Source organism: Aquarana catesbeiana, linkage group LG07 (genome assembly GCF_042186555.1).
Source record: "Aquarana catesbeiana isolate 2022-GZ linkage group LG07, ASM4218655v1, whole genome shotgun sequence".
NCBI classification, from domain to species: Eukaryota; Metazoa; Chordata; class Amphibia; order Anura; family Ranidae; genus Aquarana; species Aquarana catesbeiana.
The window spans coordinates 302240733-302262164 of record NC_133330.1 but is presented as its reverse complement, the minus strand read 5'-3'; the positions used below and the strand labels follow the sequence as shown (position 1 = coordinate 302262164).

At 45.3% G+C, this 21432-nt stretch overlaps 1 protein-coding gene and 1 pseudogene across 1 annotated transcript in view; one reads left to right on the top strand and one right to left on the bottom strand.

The window, feature by feature from the left end:
* LOC141103700 (cytochrome P450 4B1-like) overlaps positions 1-21432 on the top strand; it is a 62079-nt gene that overhangs the window by 2665 nt on the left and 37982 nt on the right. Inside the window, exons 2-3 of the mRNA XM_073593592.1 lie at positions 1805-1949; positions 20131-20175. Coding sequence (XP_073449693.1) covers positions 1805-1949; positions 20131-20175 — 190 coding nt within the window. The remainder of the gene's footprint in view (positions 1-1804; positions 1950-20130; positions 20176-21432) is intronic.
* Positions 17742-17860, bottom strand: LOC141103985 (U2 spliceosomal RNA; annotated as a pseudogene).

The following is a 21432-nucleotide window of genomic DNA, read 5'->3' as shown; positions in this document are numbered from 1 at the left end:
TAGTGTCCATCTGCAGTCTAATCAGTGCCCATATGCAGCCTTGCTCCTCACTGCAGCCTGATTAGTGCCCGCCTGCAGCATTGCTCTTCGCTGCAGCTTGATCAGTGTTCATCTGCAGCCTTGCTGCCACCGAGGGGAAGGAGGGGACGAGCGCTCCTGAAATAGAGCCAGGTCTCCTGTGCTTATGCTTATAACATATAGCATAATAATATATGATTTAGCTTGTACCTTTTTAGCAGCAGCAGATTTTCATTCTCCCTCTTAACTGTGTGAGAAAAACATGGGATTATGGGTTAATCTTATATCCATAATCACATGCTTTTTCCTTGTAGTTAAGAGGACTGGGCTGGAAGGGAGCATGTGTCTTTTAGACACACCCCCTTCTATGATACTGCAGTGAGAGGCGTGCCTCCACTGCAGCATTTTTATTGGACAGCTTGGGCTAATGGTACTTTACCATTGGTACAAGACTCCAAGCTATCCATTGAGCTCAGTGCCTCTGAAAAGAAGTGAGGAGAGGCACTGTGAGCTCATCCTTTCAGTCTAATGTAAAGAGTCTGCCAGCTTGTATTTAAACTGTCTGTTCTGTATGTAGCTTCTGACAGGCTGCACAAGGAGCCCCGTATCTCCGGAACCATACACGATAGGAGCCCCAAATTTTGACCAGTGGTGGGGTAATACTTCAGCTACCTACTCCCTGTCGCCAAGCTACGACCCTCAAAGTCTATTTTTTTTTTTTATGTTCATGGCTCTCTGACTGCATGTCCCTGGGCTCCTCCTCTTCACCGGGTGCCCCCACAGAGAGCCGTTTTCCATGGGGGGCACCCGTGTGTGTGCGCTCACGAGTACCACTGCTGCATCCATTGACACAGACAGCAGAACTCGGCCCTGCCCCCGTCTCTCGTTTTACTGGATTTGATTGACAGGAGCAGGAGCCAATGGCCCCTGCTGCTATCAGTCTATCCAATGAGGACCTGAGACAACGGCTGGAGCTGCTGCACTCATGCACGTCGCTGGAACGATCGGGTTCAGGTAAGAAAAAAGGGGGAGGGGTCTGGGGGCAGCGCAGCACAGAAGGTTTTTCACCCTAATGCATAGAAAGTGCACAGTCTGTTTGCCCTTAGTAAATAAACCCCATTGTTTTATCTGATTGGACGAGGTCCCATGATGTCACCAGCCTCATGATGTTATCAGCCTCATGATGTCATCAGCCTTATATTCAATACAAGATGTCCTCTAAATGGCGGAAAATGCCAGGCAAGCGACACCCTGCATATAGACGGCAAGTCTCTTTAGCATTACCCGGAGGAGAGAATGGGGTTGATTTACTAAAGGCAAATAGACTGTGCACTTTTCAAAGTGCAGTTGCACTCTGCAAGAGCATTTTCTCCAGAGCTTAGTAAATGAGCAGAAGCTCTGCTGACTTCCATCATCCAATCATGTGCAAGCAAAACTGTTGTTTTTTTAATTTTTCTTGCTCGTGATTGGGCATTCTTTTTAAAGTGAAACTTCTTCATTTATAGTACTAAGTCGTGGAGCAGCTGCACTTTCTATTTGCCTTTAGTAAATCAACCCCTATGTGAGTAGAGAAATGCACACCAGCCACACTTCCACCACACTTTAGCTTTTGCCATCTTCTTACAACAGCTGACTCTAGTACCCACCATGCCCCCTGTGTGTCTCAGTGCCACCCCTGCCTTCAAAACCCATGTAAATACTTGGAAAACAGGAAAATATGTAATGTAAAAGGTTGAGATTGCCTACTGCAAGTACCCTGTGTAAATTTGGTTTGCTTCATTTGCAGTTCCTTAAAGTCGGAAAGGACTTGGACTTTGCTCTGCATTGGGCTCAGACGTATCCGCATGGATTCCCACTGTGGGTCAGCAATTTCCAAGCATGGCTGGTAGTCACCCACCCTGATTATGCAAAGACTATTTTGGCCAGGCAGGGTAAGTAATCAATGTCAGTGTTGTATTAGTGTTGAATTGTTGTTTAAGTGACTCTGCCCTTGGTTTAAAAGGTACCGTATATACTCAAGTATAAGCCGACCTGAATATAAGCCGAGGCAACTAATTTTATCCACGAAAAACTGGGAAAACGTATTGACTCGAGTATAAGCCTAGGGTGTCCATGCAGGGCCGTCTTTAATATTGATTGGACCCTGGGCAAAACTTTTCTTGGGGGGGCCCCCCTCCATGCAGTTTCGCTCTTCGCCTGCTCTGAGACATACAATAAATAGCAGCTAGACTCAAAATCAGTTTACTGAATCAGATCAGGCAGCGATTGCGATTGGTTGCCAGAGGTTACAGTATATCATTACCGCTCACTGACTGGTTGCTAGAGGTTACAGCACACATTACGGCTCACTGATTAGTTGCTAGAGATCACAACGCATGATTTTTGCTTGTTGATTGGTTGCTAGAGATTACTGTGGATATGACCTCAGGGGGGCATGATATACATATTAATGCCGCCGGCCGCCGCTATTCACATATGAATGCCGCCTCTATTTACATATGAATGCCGGTAATTTACATGTAAACACAGGGTCTGCAGGTGAATCATCTGTACACAACAATAGGGCAGAGCTGGACAGCATTAGTAGCAGCACTTCACACTCAGATATTGGGACACAGCACAGGACTAAAACCTCAAGGGAGGAGGGAATTTAACCCAGGATAGTTGGCAGGTATGAGGCAGCTGCTTAGGGCCCCACAACAATGACAGGGCCCAGGGCAGCTGCCCCTATTGCCCTGTCTTAAAAACGGCCATGTGTATGCCTCATTGTGTCCATGCCTCACTGTGCCCATGCCTCATTGTCACTGTGCCCATGCCTCACTGTGCCCATGCCTCACTGTGTCCATGCCTCACTGTGCCCATGCCTCACTGTGCCCATGCCTCACTGTGCCCATGCCTCACTGTGCCCAATCTCCCTACCTGATCTCCGGCGCTGTGTCCATCTGCAGCCTTACAATCTCCCGGCGCTGTGACATGCAGTTAGTCTAGTCGGCGGCCATGCAGTGTACCAAAGCGCCGCCTCATCCTCGTTCGTGGCGGAACACTGACTCGGTTTCCCAGCAGTGAGTCAGTGTTCCACCTATCACGGGCGAGGATGAGGAGGAGGCGGGGCTTTGGTACACTGCACGGCCATCCACTAGACTGACTGCATGTCACAGCTCCGGGAGATCAGGCGCACGAGGCTGTAGATGACAAAGACTCGAGCCGAGGAGGGCATTTTCAGCAAAAAAAAATGTGCTGAAAAACTCGGCTTATATTCAAGTATATGCGGGAAATTGATAAAAAAAAGGAAGTTACTGCTGTTCTCCACTGTCTTTAAGCACTACACTGGCTTTAGCATTGAACCCGCTTCTAGGTGTGTCCGATGTCAAAATTTGGGATTTTCTTTTACTTTCACTTATGACATACCTCCCAACTTTTTTAGATGGGAACTAGGAACGCCTATTAGCAAATGTATCTAGGCATATGGCACACCCCCTGCCACGCCCCCTTAAAGGTGGATTATACAAAAAAAAGATTAATTAAACCCCAAATGCCTTTTTTTTACCACTACTATTCCTTATACTAGCTTTTGAAAATTTACAAATGTAGCGGTATCCCCGTAAGGGCTGCTGATTGACTCTATACCCCACTGGCTACCCCGACTCCTCAGATCCTCTCTTACCCCTGACACCTCGGGTTCCATGTTGTAGTGCAATGCTACCAATAAAAGTCATACTCAAAGCTACTGAATAAATTACTGTATTATATATTTCTAACACAATGGACTCAGTGAAAACTCAGATATAACGAATTAAAATGATAACAATCAACATGTATAGCAAATTGAGGAATCCATGATCACCTGAGGAGTATACGCAGACAGGAAAGAAGTGAGACTAATGCCCAACATGATAAAGCACTTACATTGGGCACCTTTCCACTCCAACCTCAGAGCATATACACCTTAAATTAACAGTTCAATATCAAACACAATGCAACAGTGTGATACAATACATATATTTATGTCATATACTCAAGGGCTCCCCCTAGGTTGCAATGCAGTTCTCAGAGTGTATAAGAAGGTAAGAATGCTTTAAATGATTAGTATAGTCTCTTGTCTTCTTCCTCTTCAGCTAGCTAATTAGACGGCAGTATTTGTAATCCAGGGAACAAGTAAGTAGCAAATTATAGTAAAGGTGATGTGTAGGTAACTGTGTGCTTAGTTATATAAAGCACCTGTAGAACTTCTTCCTTATGGAAGGATGCAACTCAACATTAACTTTGTAGTACAGGGAAGACGAACTCTGAGGTTTCACTGTACACTGTCTATGAATAAGTGATATCGCTTCTGTGGGACTACAGGTCTCACCAGCTGTCTGTGACCTATTTACACAGCAGCAAAGTATTACATCGATCTGGGCAAGTCCCCACTCACCACACAAGGCCCAGATGCTTGTACTGCTCCGCTTCTGATATCTCAGTCCCGCTCCAAGCTGGGGCTGTCACACCACACCGCTCCTTCTGATGGCTGATGGCTGTGATGCAGGAAACATTTTCGGGTTATCCTGGGTCCTCCGATCCGTCCACACGCTGATCCAGCCCACTGTGTTCCGGAACTCCTCAGAGGCCACACGATTCCGCTCCGAGCTACCCCGGCCGCAGTCCCCCGATCTCGCACCCACAGCTCCATGCAGGCAGGTCTTTAATGGCGTCCCCCCAAGAGAGAGAAAAAACGTGCCACGCCTGTCCCTTTTATTTCCTTACCCAGCAGGCTGTTCTGTCGCTTTGCCTTGTGGGTAGGTGAGTTGGGCATTGTGGGTAGGTAGTTCCTTGACTGATTTAAACATATGAGTCACTTCCTCATTAGGGATGAGCTTCGAGTTCGAGTCGAACTCATGTTCGACTCGAACATTAGCTGTTCGCAAGTTCGCCGAACACCGAACAATTTGGGGTGTTCGCGGCAAATTCGAATGCCGCGGAACACCCTTTAAAAGTCTATGGGAGAAATCAAAAGTGCTAATTTTAAAGGCTTATATGCAAGTTATTGTCATAAAAAGTGTTTGGGGACCCGGGTCCTGCCCCAGCGGACATGTATCAATGCAAAAAAACGGACGTTTTTTCAGGAGCATTGATTTTAATAACGCTTAAAGTCAAACAATAAAAGTGTAATATCCCTTTAAATTTCGTACCTGGGGGGTGTCTATAGTATGCCTGTAAAGGGGCGCATGTTTCCCGTGTTTAGAACAGTCTGACAGCAAAATGACATTTGGAAGGAAAAAACACATTTAAAACTACCCGCGGCTATTGCATTGCCGACAATACACATAGAAGTTCATTGATAAAAACGGCATGGGAATTCCCCCCAGGGAAACCCCGAACCAAAATTAAAAAAAAAAAAAATGACGTGGGGGGGTCCCCCTAAATTCCATACCAGGCCCTTCAGGTCTGGTATGGATATTAAGGGGAACCCCGGCCAAAATTAAAAAAAAAAAATGACGTGGGGTTCCCCCTAAATTCCATACCAGACCCTTCAGGTCTGGTATGGATTTTAAGGGGAACCCCGCGCCAAAAAAAAAAAAAAAAACGGCGTGGGGTTCCCCCAAAAATCCATACCAGACCCTTATCCGAGCACGCAACCTGGCAGGCCGCAGGAAAAGAGGGGGGGACGAGAGTGCGGCCCCCCCCCCTCCTGAACCGTACCAGGCCACATGCCCTCAACATTGGGAGGGTGCTTTGGGGTAGCCCCCCAAAACACCTTGTCCCCATGTTGATGAGGACAAGGGCCTCATCCCCACAACCGTGGCCGGTGGTTGTGGGGGTCTGCGGGCGGGGGGCTTATCGGAATCTGGAAGCCCCCTTTAACAAGGGGACCCCCAGATCCCGGCCCCCCCCCTGTGTGAAATGGTAAGGGGGTACTTACCCCTACCATTTCACTAAAAAACTGTCAAAATAGTTAAAAATGACAAGAGACAGTTTTTGACAATCCCTTTATTTAAATGCTTCTTCTATCTTCCTTCATCTTCTTCTGGTTCTTCTGGCTCTTCTGGTTCTTCCTCCGGCGTTCTCGTCCAGCATCTTCTCCGCGGCGTCTTCTATCTTCTTCTCCTCGGGCCGCTCCGCACCCATGGCATGAGGGGAGGCTCCCGCTCTTCTCTTCATCTTCTTCTTCATCCTCTTCTCTTCATCCTCTTCTCTTCTTCATCTTCTTCATCTTCATCTTCTCTTCTTTTCTTCTGCGGGCCGCTCCCCATCCATGCATGGAGGGAGGCTCCCGCTGTGTGACGGCGTCTCCTCGTCTGACGGTTCTTAAATAACGGGGGGCGGGGCCACCCGGTGACCCCGCCCCCCTCTGACGCACGGGACATGACGGGACTTCCCTGTGGCATTCCCCGTGACGTCACAGGAAAGTCCCGTCAAGTCACCGTGCGTCAGAGGGGGGCGGGGTCACCGGGTGGCCCCGCCCCCCGTTATTTAAGAACCGTCAGACGAGGAGACGCCGTCACACAGCGGGAGCCTCCCTCCATGCATGGATGCGGAGCGGCCCGCAGAAGAAAAGAAGAGAAGATGAAGATGAAGAAGATGAAGAAGAGAAGAGGATGAAGAAGAAGATGAAGAGAAGAGCGGGAGCCTCCCCTCATGCCATGGGTGCGGAGCGGCCCGAGGAGAAGAAGATAGAAGACGCCGCGGAGAAGATGCTGGACGAGAACGCCGGAGGAAGAACCAGAAGAGTCAGAAGAACCAGAAGAAGAAGAAGATGAAGGAAGATAGAAGAAGCATTTAAATAAAGGAATTGTCAAAAACTGTCTCTTGTCATTTTTAACTATTTTGACAGTTTTTTAGTGAAATGGCAGGGGTAAGTACCCCCTTACCATTTCACACAGGGGGGGGCCGGGATCTGGGGGTCCCCTTGTTAAAGGGGGCTTCCAGATTCCGATAAGCCCCCCGCCCGCAGACCCCCACAACCACCGGCCACGGTTGTGGGGATGAGGCCCTTGTCCTCATCAACATGGGGACAAGGTGTTTTGGGGGGCTACCCCAAAGCACCCTCCCAATGTTGAGGGCATGTGGCCTGGTACGGTTCAGGAGGGGGGGGGCCGCACTCTCGTCCCCCCCTCTTTTCCTGCGGCCTGCCAGGTTGCGTGCTCGGATAAGGGTCTGGTATGGATTTTTGGGGGGACCCCACGCCGTTTTTTTTTTTTTTTTGGTGCGGGGTTCCCCTTAAAATCCATACCAGACCTGAAGGGCCTGGTATGGAATTTAGGGGGACCCCCCCACGTCATTTTTTTTTTTTTTAATTTTGGTTCGGGGTTCCCCTGGGGGGAATTCCCATGCCGTTTTTATCAATGAACTTCTATGTGTATTGTCGGCAATGCAATAGCCGCGGGTAGTTTTAAATGTGTTTTTTCCTTCCAAATGTCATTTTGCTGTCAGACTGTTCTAAACACAGGAAACATGCGCCCCTTTACAGGCATACTATAGACACCCCCCAGGTACGAAATTTAAAGGGATATTACACTTTTATTGTTTGACTTTAAGCATTATTAAAATCACTGCTCCTGAAAAAACGGCCGTTTTTAAAACTTTTTTTGCATTGATCCATGTCCCCTGGGGCAGGACCCAGGTCCCCAAACACTTTTTATGACAATAACTTGCATATAAGCCTTTAAAATTAGCACTTTTGATTATTCATGTTCGTGTCCCATAGACTTTAACGGTGTTCGCGTGTTCGAGCGAACTTTTTTCCTGTTCGCATGTTCTGGTGCGAACCGAACAGGGGGGTGTTCGGCTCATCCCTATTCCTCATTAAAATACTAATCCCACAATGCATCATTGTTTGTTGCTAAGTAGAGAAAAGTTCATGCCAAAGTTGTAGCAGCCACTAGAGGGAGCCATTCCCTTACTTAAGGAATAACACCCCACCCAGTAAATGACTTTAGTAAACCCCTGCGTTACATACAGAATTTAGCAAAGCATGGCTCCTCAAATGTAGCAATTTAGAAGTTGGATGAAAGGTTTAGCACCAGGAAACACTTTTTGAAAGGTAAAAAGTGCATTTTGTATACGACTATATAGATCAAGTCAAAATGAGGGACAAATGAGGAGGAAAGAGGGAGAGAGGGACATTGTTCCAAATCAGGAACAGTTCCTTAAAATCTGGACAGTTGGGAGCTATGCTTCTGATGATAACGGTAAACAGGGCAAATAGGAGGAGTGATCTCCATAACAGAGACACAGACAGCTATACAACCTGACAAGAATTGTAATCTCTCTCCACTCTATCCAAAACTACACTGCGCAAAATTATAAACGCAACACTTTTGTGTTTGCCCCTATTTATCATGAGCTGAACTTAAAGATCTACGACTTTTTCTATGTACACAAAAGGCCTATTTCTCTCAAATATTGTTCACAAATCTGTCTAAATCTGTGTTAGTGAGCACTTCTCCTTTGCCAAGATAATCCATCCACCTCACAGGTGTGGCATATCAAGATGCTGATTAGACAGTATGATTATTGCACAGGTGTGTCTCAGGCTGGCCACAATAAAAGGCCGCTCTAAAATGTGTAGTTTTACTGTATACCCCAATATGTCCAGGGGATCTGAAAAACAGTCAGTATCTGGTGTGACCACCATTTGCCTCACACAGTGCAGCACATCTCCTTCGCATAGAGTTGATCAGGTTGTTGATTGTGGCCTGTGGAATGTTGGTCCATTCCTCTTCAATGGCTGTGCGAAGTTGCTGGATATTAGCAGGAACTGGAACACGCTGTCATATACGCCGATCCAGAGCATCCCAAACATGCTCAATGGGTCACATGTCCGGTATGCTGGCCATGCAAGAACTGGGTTGTTTTCAGCTTCCAGGAATTGTGTACGGATCTTTGCAACATGGGGCCGTGCATTATCATGCTGCAACATGAGGTGATGGTTGTGGATGAATGGCGCAACAATGGGCCTCAGGATCTCGTCACGGTATCTCTGTGCATTCAAAATGCCATCAATAAAATGCACCTGTGTTCTTTGTCCATAGCATATGCCTGCCCATACCATAACCCCACCACCACCATGGGCCACTCAATCCACAATGTTGACATCAGCTAACCACTCACCCCCACAACGCCATACACGCTGTCTGCCATCTGCCCTGTACAGTGAAAACCGGGTTTCATCCGTGAAGAGAACACTTCTCCAAAGTGCCAGACCCCATGGAATGTGAGCATTTGCTCACTCAAGTCGGTTACGACGACAAACTGCAGTCAGGTCGAGACCCCGATGAGGACGACAAGCATGCAGATGAGCTTCCCTGAGACGGTTTCTGACAGTTTGTGCAGAAATTCTTTGGCTATGCAAACCGATTGTTGCTGCAGCTGTCCGAGTGGCTGGTCACAGCCGATCTTGGAGGTGAAGATGCTGGATGTGGAGGTCCTGGGTGTGGTTACACGTGGTCTGCGGTTGTGAGGCCGGCTGGATGTACTGCCAAATTCTCTGAAACGCCTTTGAAGACGGCTTATGGTAGAGAAATGAACATTCAATTCAAGGGCAACAGCTCTGGTGGACATTCCTGCAGTCAGCATGCCAATTGCACACTCCCTCAAAACTTGCGACATCTGTGGCATTGTGCTGTGTGATAAAACTGCACATTTTAGAGTGGCCTTTTATTGTGGCACACCTGTGCTATAATCATGCTGTCTAATCAGCATCTGGATATGCCTCACCTGTGAGGTGGATGGATTATCTCGGCAAAGGAGAAGTGCTCACTAATACAGATCAAGCCCTGGTTCACATTGATGCTATTTGACATGCGATTTGACATGGCATGGCATGTCAAATCGGCTGCAATGGCAGCATCCGAACCGGTGCGACGCCGCATTTGCGGCGCCGCACTGATTTACAAAAGTAGTTTCTGTACTACTTTTGGTGATTTCGGGGTGTGATTTCCATTGACATCTGTGCAGAAACCCACACAAATGTCTCTGAAATCGCCCCCGAAGTCGGGACTGGCATGCAGGAATTAAATCGTGCCAGTTTGAACTCGCACAATTTCATTCCCACAGTCAGGTGAACCAAGGCTCAGACAGATTTGTGAACAATATTTGAGAGAAATAGGCCTTTTGAGTACAGGCAATCCCCAGGTTATGAAGACCCGAGTTACGAACGACTCCTACTTACGAACAGCCTCAAATGCTGGCCACTTGTGCTCCACACTGGTCCCAGATACCTCCGAGCACCTCCGGACACATCCCACACTGCAGTACTACATCTACTGCATGGCCAGAAGAGCCCCAGATAACATAACAAGCACCCGGAACATCCCACATCCATGCACAGGTGGAAGTTGCACTTACAAATGCAGTGTTCCAACTTATGAACAAATTCTACTTACGAACAAACCTACAGTCCTTATTGTGTGAGTAACTCGGGGACTGCATGTACATAGAAAAAGTCGTAGAACTTTAAGTTCATCTCATGATTAATAGGGGCAAACACAAAAGTGTTGTGTTTATAATTTTGCTCAGTGTAAATGAAAAAAAAAAGTTTTGCCTTCAGCGACATTTTAACTATTCTTTGTGGAAAAGCCTTTTTTAAACACTTGCCGACCGGCTCACACCGATATACGTCGGCAAAGTGGCCCGGGTGCGCAAAATCACGTACCTGTACGTCGCCTGCGGCCATCGGATTAGTTGCAGAACCGATCAGTCTTCAGGTCCAGGCCAATGATTTCTGGCCTGGACCTGCTGATCGATTCTGGCGAATGAAAATGCTTTCCCTGCCTGTAAGTGTAAACACAGGCAGGGGAAGTGATGTTATCTCCCTCTCTGGAATTCTTTTCCGTTCCAGAGAGAGGAGAGAGGACGTCTTACAGTGAGTTGCACCAACACTACACTGACACAGTACACGTAGGCACACTTGTCACCCCCCGATCGCCCCTCCCCCCCCCCCCCCCGTTAACCCCTTCACTCCCTGTCACTGTTTTTTCTGATCGCCCTATTAGTTTCACGGGTGACGCTAGTTAGCCAGTTAGTTGAACCGTTTCACCGTCAGGTTTTATAGCGTCAGGTACCCCCATAGATTACCTAATAAAGGTTTTAACCCCCTGATTGCCCCCTAGTTAACCCTTTTACCTCCTGTCACCAGTGATTACCGTATTAGTGTCAAGGGTGACGCTGGTTAGTTAGTTGTTTTTTTTATAGCGTCAGGGCACCCGCCATATATATGCATGCACCATACACCTCCCTTACTAGTATATTGTCTGAACAAATCACTATCTTTGATCTGATCAGATCTATACTAGTGTCCCCAGTAGTTTAGGGTTCCCAAAAACGCAGCATTAGCGGATTAGCCCCTCCACCCAGTCCAGCCCACCCAAGTGCAGTATCAATCGATTACTGTCACTTACAAAACACAAAACACCTAACTGCCGCGTTCGCAGAGACAGGCCTGATCCCTGCGAACCCTAATGCCCCGTACACACGGTCGGACATTGATCGGACATTCCGACAACAAAATCCTAGGGTTTTTTCCAACGGATGTTGGCTCAAACTTGTCTTGCATACACACGGTCACACAAAGTTGTCGGAAAATCTGATCATTCTGAACGCGGTGTCGTAAAACACGTACGTCGGGACTATAAACGGGGCAGTAGCCAATAGCTTTCATCTCTTTATTTATTCTGAGCATGCATGGCACCTTGTGCGTCGGATTTGTGTACACACGATCGGAAATTCTGACGACGGATTTTGTTGTCGGAAAATTTTATATCCTGCTCTCAAACTTTGTGTATCGGAAAACCCGATGGAAAATGTGTGATGGAGCCCACACACGGTCGTAATTTCCTACAACAAGGTCCTATCACACATTTTCCATCGGAAAATCCGACCGTGTGTACGGGCATAACAGTTTTTTTGGTAGCGATTAAAGCAGTCGCTGACAATCAGGTGCTCATTTTTCCTGTGAGTTTCACTAGTTGTACCAGTAAATTTAGATGCCACAATGCCCAATCGAAGGTACACTAGTGAAGAGGCCTACACGTTTCTGAGCATGACAGATGAGAGTGAAGAGGAAGTCACTTATCTGTCAGATTGAGGCACAGAATACGAGCCAGCAGCGGCACCCTGACAGATAGTTCTGACGATGGAGTAGTGGTCCCTGCTAAGGTCAGGCGTACCCGACCCCGTTCTTCTGCTGTTGTTGAGGTGCAAGAACCGCAGGGCTCTCGTATGGAGCAGAGAGCCAGTACTAGTGCCGCTCATCCTTCTGGTGAACTGGCAAGCACCAGCAGCCTAGTACACACTGGTCGTAGTCAAACCAGCACTGCAGTATCACGTGGTGACGTGGGGAGTCCCATAAGTGCAGTTCAAGCTGGTGTGGTGGCTAGCACAAGTAGTGCCCCGCAGCCACCAAGAAGACAAACACAAGCCCGTCGAGCCCATAGTGCCCTTCCTGCTTCATTTGCCAATCCTAATTGGGAGCCCACCACTTCTGCACCACCCATACTTCCCCATTCACTGGCCAACTCGGAATTCAGGTGGAAACAGTTGATTTTACGTCTCTTGATTTTTATTCGCTGTTTTTCACGGAAGATTTCTATAGATCTATTGTAGACCAAAGCAATTTGTATGCTGGTCAATTCATCGCCGATAATCCCCAGTTGACCCTTGACCCAATTAGCCACTAGACTGCTTTTACAAGCAGTGGGAGGGAACATCCCCCCGCCCCCCCCCGTCATCTTCCTTGGTTTTCACTGGCTCTCCTGTCCCATTGGGTAACCTGATAATGCAGCTGGTGGCTCCGCCAGCTGACCATAGAGCTGATCTAAGATCAGAATGGCACCAATCATCTCTATGGCATAAGAAACCGGAAGCTGTGAGCATTTCATGACTTTGGTTTCGCCGGATATAAACAGCACCATTGGGAAATTGGGAAAGCATCTTATCACACCGATCTTGATGTGGTCAGATGCTTTGAGGGAAGAGGAGAGATCTAGAGTCTAAAAGACCCAATTTAAAAAAAAAAAAAAAAGCGTACCTGTCACTACCTGGCGGCACAGTGGTGTAGTGGATAGCACTCTCACCTAGCAGTAAAAAGGGTTGCTGGTTCGTCTCCCAACCACGACACTACCTGCCTGGACTTTGCATGTTCTCCCTGTGCCTGCATGGGTTTCCTCCGGGTACTCCGGTTTCTTCCCACACTTCAAAGACATGCTGGTAGGTTAATTGGCTTCTGTCCAAAATTGGCCCTAGTATATGAATGTAAGTTGGGGACCTTGGATTGTGGGCTCCTTGAGGGAAGGGACCGATGTGAGTGTGCAATGTATGTGTGGAGCACTGCGTAAAATTGATGGCGCTATATGGGTACCTTGAATAAAAAAAATAATAACATAATAGATGAGCATATTAATGAGATACAGGAATAGGGACAACACACACCCACACTCACTCAGGTTGAACTGGATGGACTGGTGTCTTTATTCAACCTTACTAACCATGTAACCACCATGTAACTACCTATTGCTATCAAAGGGGATATTTACATTCTGTGATAACAATAAAAATTATAAAAAAAAAAAAAGAAGAAGAAAGGAACAGTGTAAAAATAAAATAAAAAAAACAAATTAAATAATAATAATAATAATAGAAAAAAGCACCCCTGTCCCCCCCATGCTCGCGCGCAAAGGCGAACGCAAGCGTTGGTCTCGTGTCATATGTAAACAGCAATTGCACCATGCATGTGAGGTATCACCGCAGACATCAGATTGGGGGCAGTATTTTAGCAATAGACTTCCTCTGTAAATCTAAAGTGGTAACCTGTAAAGGCTTTTTAAATTGTATGTAGTTTGTCGCCGCTGCACGCTTGTACGCAATTTTAAAGCATGTTGTGTTTGGTATCTATGTACTCTGCATAAGATCATCTTCTATATTTTATCAAACATTTGGGCAATATAGTGTGTTTTAGTGCATTAAAATTCAAAAAAGGGTTTTTTTTGTTTTTGAAAAATCGCTGCGCAAATACTGTGTGAAAAAAAAAATTGCAACACCCACCATTTTAATCTGTAGGGCATTTGCTTTAAAATATATATAATGTTTGAAGGTTCAGAGTAATTTTCTAGCAAAAAAATATTTTTCCATGTAAACAAAAAGTGTCAGAAAGGGCTTTGTCTTCAAGTGTTTAGAAGAGTGGGGGATGTGTGGCATAAGCTTCTAATGTTGTGCATAAAATACCAGGACAGGTCAAACCCCCCCCAAATGACCCTTTTTTGGAAAGTAGACACCCCAAGCTATTTGCTGATAGGCATGTTGAGTCCATGGAATATTTTATATTTTGCCACAAGTTTCGGGAAAATCACAATAATTTATTTATTTTTTCATAAAGTTGTCACTAAATGATATATTGCTCAAACATGCCATGGGCATATGTGAAATTACACCCCAAAAATACATTCTGCTGCTTTTCGTGAGTATGGGGATACCACATGTGTGGGACTTCTTGGCAGTCTAGCCACGTACGGGACCCCGAAAACCAAGCCCTTAGGCTTTCTAATGGCGTAAATTTTTGATTTCACTCTTCACTACCTATCACAGTTTTGGAGGCCATGAAATGCCAAGATAGCACAAAACCCCCCAAATTACCCCATTTTGGAAAGTAGACACCCCAAGGTATTGGCTAAGAGGCATGGTGAGTATTTTGCAGCTCTCACTTGTTTGGAAAATGAAGAAAGAAAAGGATTTTTTTTTTCTTCTTTTTTCAATTTTCAAAACTTTCTGACAAAAAGCGAGATCTGCAAAATACTCACTATACCTCTCAGCAAATAGCTTTGGGTGTCTACATTCCAAAATGGGGTCATTTGGAGGGGGGGGGGGGGTTGTGCTATCTGGGCATATGGCCTCCGAAACTGTGATAGGTAGTGAGGAGTGAAATCTAGAATTTACGCCCTTAAAAAGCCTGAAGGCGATGATTGGTTTTCGGGGCCCCCGTACGTGGCTAGGCTCCCAAAAAGTCCCACGCATGTGGTATCCCCGTACTCAGGAGAAGCAGCAAAATGTATTTTGGGGTGTAATTCCACATATAACCATGGCATGTTTGAGCAATATATAATTTCAGTGACAACTTTTGTGTAAATTTTTTATTTTTTTTTTATTTTTCAATCACTTGTGACAGAAAAATAAAATATTCAATGTGCTCAACAAGCCTCTCAGAAAATTCCTTGGGGTGTCTACTTTCCAAAATGGGGTCATTTGGGGAGGCTTTGTACTGCCCTGCCATTTTAGCACCTCAAGAAATGACATAGGCAGTCATAAACTAAAAGCTGTGTAAATTCCAGAAAATGTACCCTAGTTTGTAGACGCTATAACTTTTATGTAAACTAATAAATATACGCTTATTGAATTTGTTCTTAGCCAAGACATGTGGCTGAATGCTTTTTGGCCTAAATATATGACTAAAATTGAGTTTATTGAATTTTTTTATGGCAAAAAGTAGAAAATATCTTTTTTTTTTTTCAAACTTTTCGGTCTTTTTTTGCAAAAAATAGAAACCGCAGAGGTGATCAAATACCACCAAAAGAAAGCTCTATTTGTGGGAAAAAAAGGACACAAATTTAGTTTGGGTACAGTATTGCATGACCGCGCAATTACCAGTTAAAGCAGTGCAGTGCCAAATTGTAAAAAGTGCTCTGGTCAGGAAGGGGGTAAATCCTTCTGGGGCTGAAGTGGTTAAATAGTTTGTTAACCAGCAACAACTACCTGTTCACACTATTGCAGATGTTTCCAGATGAGGGAATTGTGGTTTTCTGGCACCCCCAGTCCAAAATGCGCTGCTTTTTAAAAACGTGCAGGCTGCCATTCGTTCTTAATGGCAGCCCCACACATCTAAAAACACAGTGCATTTGTGGGTGTGAGAACCGCCGGGAAATCTCATGGTGCAAAAGCAACATGTGATTTCCCTGCCGCTGCATTTTAAAATGGTGCAGGAACATTTTTCCTGCATGAAATGCAGGCACAGTGGCCTATTCAATTGAATGGGCTGCCTTGCTCAAGCAAAAGCAGCTCTTTTAGTTGCATAGTTGTGTGAACCAGGCCTTAAAGTATAAGTTCACTTTTTAACAAAAATAATAAATGCACATTTTTTTTTTTTTTTGCAGGTAAAGAATATGTACATTTATTGTTTTTTGTTTCTGGAGCCTATAAAGCATTGCACCAACCATCAGCAGACCACTGGTGCCATGCAGGTCTCCTGCAGACCTGTCAGTGTATCTGTGTGCCTGTACAGGCACGCAGATACAATCTGACAGGAAGACTCAATGAACTACCACAGCGCTCCACTGCACCATCGTAGTTCGTTGAAAACTACAAGTCGACAGCCACAAAGGGACTTGTAGTTTTTCATTCACAGAGGACTGTTTTAAAACTGAGAAGATCCCCGCTAGCTGTCAGAGCGGGGGATTGGAGGGGAGTGGGGGGCAGTCCTGTTTCTAATATGTCACATGTTACACCCTGAATATGGATGTAACATGTTATGAAAGGTGAACTTATCCATTCACACCTGAGCGTAGCGCAGCGACAGCTGTAACAGCGCATTTTTTTTAGCTGTTTTGTGTTTTTTAGTGGAGCGCCACTGTACCAAATCTTGGCACAGAGCCAGGAGTGTTGCGATTTTTTGCTGCAAGTGTAATGCGTTTTGTCGCTCTGCAATTGCGGCAAAATCGAGCCACATTTGGAGTACCATTAAGAAATAATGGCATCACAGACGCGTCCTGCGTTTTGCCGCGATTCAAATTGCCTAGCTGTGAACGGAGCCAAGGAATGCTGACTGCAGGGACCCTTTTTCGGCCTTGGTCACACCTGAGCAATTTGAAGCTTCCCCAGAATTACAAATGTATTCAGTGATGCCCCTTCACACCTGAGCATAGTGCAACTTCATAGCTTGAAGTAAATGAGCTCTATTTGGGGCAAAGTTGCACATTTTGGTCTCAATAGACTTCAGTTGGAGCTCCTTAAAAATGTGTGTTATTGAGGTATTTTGTTGCCTAATAACTAGCTTTTCTCTGGCTATAAAAAAATGGTTGAAAATTGACTAAAGATGATGAGCTCAAGTGTGAATGAGATCTTAAAGCAGTATTAAACGTTAACCCAAAAGTAAACATTTATTTATTATCAGCTGAAGTCGACCATTGAATACTTGGTCGAGGGGCCCTCCCGAAGAGTGACCCCCCCCCCCCAGGGGCAGGGGAGGAAGAAACCAGAAGGCGACACATCCTCCCCCTAGAAGTCAGGGCAAGCCTGAGGGCTTCATCCTAGTGAGAAAACACACATAAAAGTGAAAGTGAGAAAAACAGTGGGAGAAAATAAATAAAATAAATAAGTGGCTGTGCAATAGTGCACTTGTCGGGACCTGAGGCCTGGAAGACAAAAATTGCCCCGGACTTAGCCAAAAGGCCTAGTCCAAAAAGGTGCAGTGCAGAAAGTAAGCATTTGGTGACTGTGACCATGTGCCTGTTCACACAGTGGGGTCCCACACCCAAGCTTTACTAAGAGCACCCCTAGGGCGACCACTCCCAGGGGGCACAGATACCACAGACTCTCTGCCTTCCCCCATGGCCAGACAAGGTAGATCCACTCAAATCAGGAGGTACTGGGCTCTTCCAGTTTTCCCCAGAGGATTACTTTCGTGCCCCAACTGCCTGTGTGCGCCCCGATTTCTGTCCCAGCTGGTACTGAGCTTCCAAGCCCCCATCACTCCAGCAGAAGTATATGGCCACCACTCCAGCCCTGGTCAGGTCAGAATGACAGCACAGTACCCCCACGGGATCACTGATAAGAGCAGATACTACACTTGATCTTAGCCAAAAGGCAGAGAAGCTATAACAATTGCACTCCTGAAAACCTGCATTGTTTTTTGATTTGCCAATTATTTTTAATAGCACACCAAAACACATAGAGTAGTGTATAAAGAAGAATAAGTAATAGGTGTTTCCCCATATAATTATAAGCCCTGCATTTTGTCCTATCAGTCATAGTTACATAGTTAGTGAGGTTGAAAAAAGACACCAGTCCATCCAGTTCAACCTGTGTGTGTGGGTCTATGTCAATAGTACATTGCATATCCCTGTATGTTGTGATCGTTAAGGTACCCATCTAATAGATTTTTTAAACTGCTGACGACGCTCCCTGCTGATATCACTGTTTTGTGGTATTAAGTGCTGGAAACAAAGCCCAGACCAATACTAAGTAATATGAGAACCTACAGATCCGGTCATCCAGGGGAATAAACCAGCCGTCCAGCCCGATATGTGAAGATGTAGGAAAGTCCGCTCCACAGTGTCAATAAAAAATATAGGGATACCATCTAAGAGTAATCTGTTTGCTTTATTGAAAAATTCACTTGGTTAACAACAAAAAAAAAAACAGCGCTCTTGAACGTAATATAAAAAAATAATAATCGGAAAACAATGAGCTTACTTTATAGATCCTTGTAAACTTACTTTATGTATCTTTATAACATTGTATACTCAATAAACTTCTTTTGACAAGGAAAAAATAATAATCGGACTACAACACAATGTAGTACCGACACAGACAATGTGGCAGCGGGTGACGTCCATAACGAAGCTCCTCCCCCCCGTACGTGGCATAACATCCTATTGGACTTCGTCAGCCTGACTGTCACCCAGCAGCTTATGAAGAGAGCAGACAGTGTCCGAATGGGCTGCGGCACGAACGGAAGTCAGAGGAACTTCCTTAGCAACCAGACCTTACCGACGTCCTCTCCAGTAAACAATTAGAATCAAGCCATATCTAAATAAGAGGTGGCGGAAATGGAAGTCAGATAGAGACCTCCACGTTAAATTGCACGGTGACACGTCCAGGAAAAGAGGGTTATGCGGCAATAAAAAAAAAAATATGTATGTATAAAAATCCCCGTGGGGATACATGTGAGTTTGACCCCTGCTTCGCAGAGGTCCACTGAATCTGGTAAGCGCATTTTGAGTTTTTGGGAGAAGGTGTTATATAAGACCGATTCATGTCGTTTGAAGTTTATTTAATACGGATTTATCCTGATGGACATTTGTAAAATCTATCCATCCATCCTTTAATCATTCAATTTTACCTATTGCGCTGCACTTACCCTCCATTGTTGTATACTCTCCAGGCATATGTGATTACCTGTAGTGTTCAGCTTGCATTATTTACTTGTGACTGTGTTTGTTCTATTTGTTTGCGCTGATTGTCATCCCCTTTTGTATTATGAGAACCTCCCTAATCTATCCAATCAGGCAGACCCTTACAATACATACATGTTGGTAGATCTAAAGCAGATTGTACAATCAGATTGTATCCCAGCGATCCCTGAACTATAAACCGAGCTTCACATACACAGTAGGCAGCCCCATCCCTGCCGAAATGACTGGCTCCCGCACATGCACTGGAATAACGTAATCCTGCACCAGCCAATGAAGATGGCTAAGACCTGGAACACAAGAGAAGATGCTGGCACCAGTGAGGGAGTGTTGGGAAGAGGAGTCTCCTCCTATTAGTTCTGCCATTTAACCCCTTCCTGACCAGCCACCTGCACAAGGCATTCAGGCAAGGTTGGTCGCGCTGCTGAATGTGACCCATTTAAGTAAATGGGGTTGCGTCACAACCACTTGTAAAGCAGGCGGTGGTGGCACGATGGCCTGGCATCTTGAGGGTTAAATCAGACGTCATATGGACACCTCACCACCTGTCAAACGCCTTTCAAAATTGATCCACTGCTGCTTTTTAGAGAAGCACACCTGAATGAATCCTCAATTACCAACAGCCAATCACCTTTCTTCCCAATCAACACTGGGCGAAGTATGGCGACTGATGCCGTCCTAGTGGAAGAGGGGGATAGCACCCCTCCCATCTCCCTGTGAGACCTCTGCCCACCTATGGTGCTCACATATATCGCTGTAGCAGCTGAGGGTCCCCGGAAATGAATGGGAGGGTCAGTCATATACACACTGGTCGAGATAGTAGTCATATCAAATACATCAAAGACATTGTGCCTACAGGCTCCAGTGGTGGAAATCTGTCCCCTATTTGTATCAAACATGTATAGACTGCAATGCTAAACTTTTCATTCTGTCTTATTTTGCATTTTTATTTCAGATCCTAAAGATGATGCAGCCTATAGATTTATTGTCCCATGGATTGGTACGTAAATTAAAGTTTATCTAAACCTAAAACTTTTTTTATTAGTTTTGGAGTAGTAAGTAGGTAGGACCCCTGTTAGAAAGATGTATTGTTTCTATTTGTCCTGTTTTGTCAAAAAATATCTGCCCTATGCCAAACAATTAAAATGAGAATGAACAGCTAAAAGTCAGTTCATGTATTACTCTTCTAGATATACAGTTGTGCTCATAAGTTTACATACCCTGGCAGAATTTATTATTTCTTGGCCATTTTACAGAGAATATGAATTATAACACAGACACATTTCTTTCACTCATGGTTAGTGTTTGGCTGAAGCAATTTATTATCAATAAACTGTGTTTACTCTTTTTAAATCATAATGACAACAGAAACTACCCAAATTACCCTGATCAAAAGTTTACATACCCTGGTGATTTTGGCCTGATAACATGCACACAAGTTGACACAAAGGGGTTTGAATGGCTATTAAAGGTAACCATCCTCACCTGTGATCTGTTTGCTTGTAATTAGTGTGTGTGTATAAGAGGTCAATGAGTTTCTGGACTCCTGACAGACCCTTGCATCTTTCATCCAGTGCTGCACTGACGTTTTTGGATTCTGAGTCATGGGGAAAGCAAAAGAATTCTCAAAGGATTTGTGGGAAAAGGTAGTTGAACTGTATAAAAACAGGAAAGGGATATAAAAAGATATCCAAGGAATTGAGAATGCCAATCAGCAGTGTTCAAACTCTAATCAAGAAGTGGAAAAGGAGGGGTTCTGTTGAAACCAAACCACGATCAGGAGACCAACTAAAATTTCAGCCACAACTTCCAGGAAAATTCCGTCACATCAAAAAAGCATGTCGGGATGCAAAGAAAAACCCACAAATAACTTCAGGTGAAATACAGGACTCTCTGAAAACATGTGGTGTGGCTGTTTCAAGATGCACAATAAGGAGGCACGTGAAGAAAGATGGGCTGCATGGTCGAGTCGCCAGAAGAAAGCCATTACTACGCAAATGCTTACTTGCTTACAATACGCCAAACAGCACAGAGACAAGCCTCAAACCTTCTGGCACAAAGTCATTTGGAGTGATGAGACCAAAATTAAGCTTTTTGGCCACAACCATAAACGCTACATTTGGAGAGGAGTCAACAAGGCCTATGATGAAAGGTACACCATTCCTACTGAGGTGGATCGCTGATGTTTTGGGGGATGTGTGAGCTACAAAGGCACAGGAAATTTGATCAAAATTGATGGCAAGATGAATGCAGTATG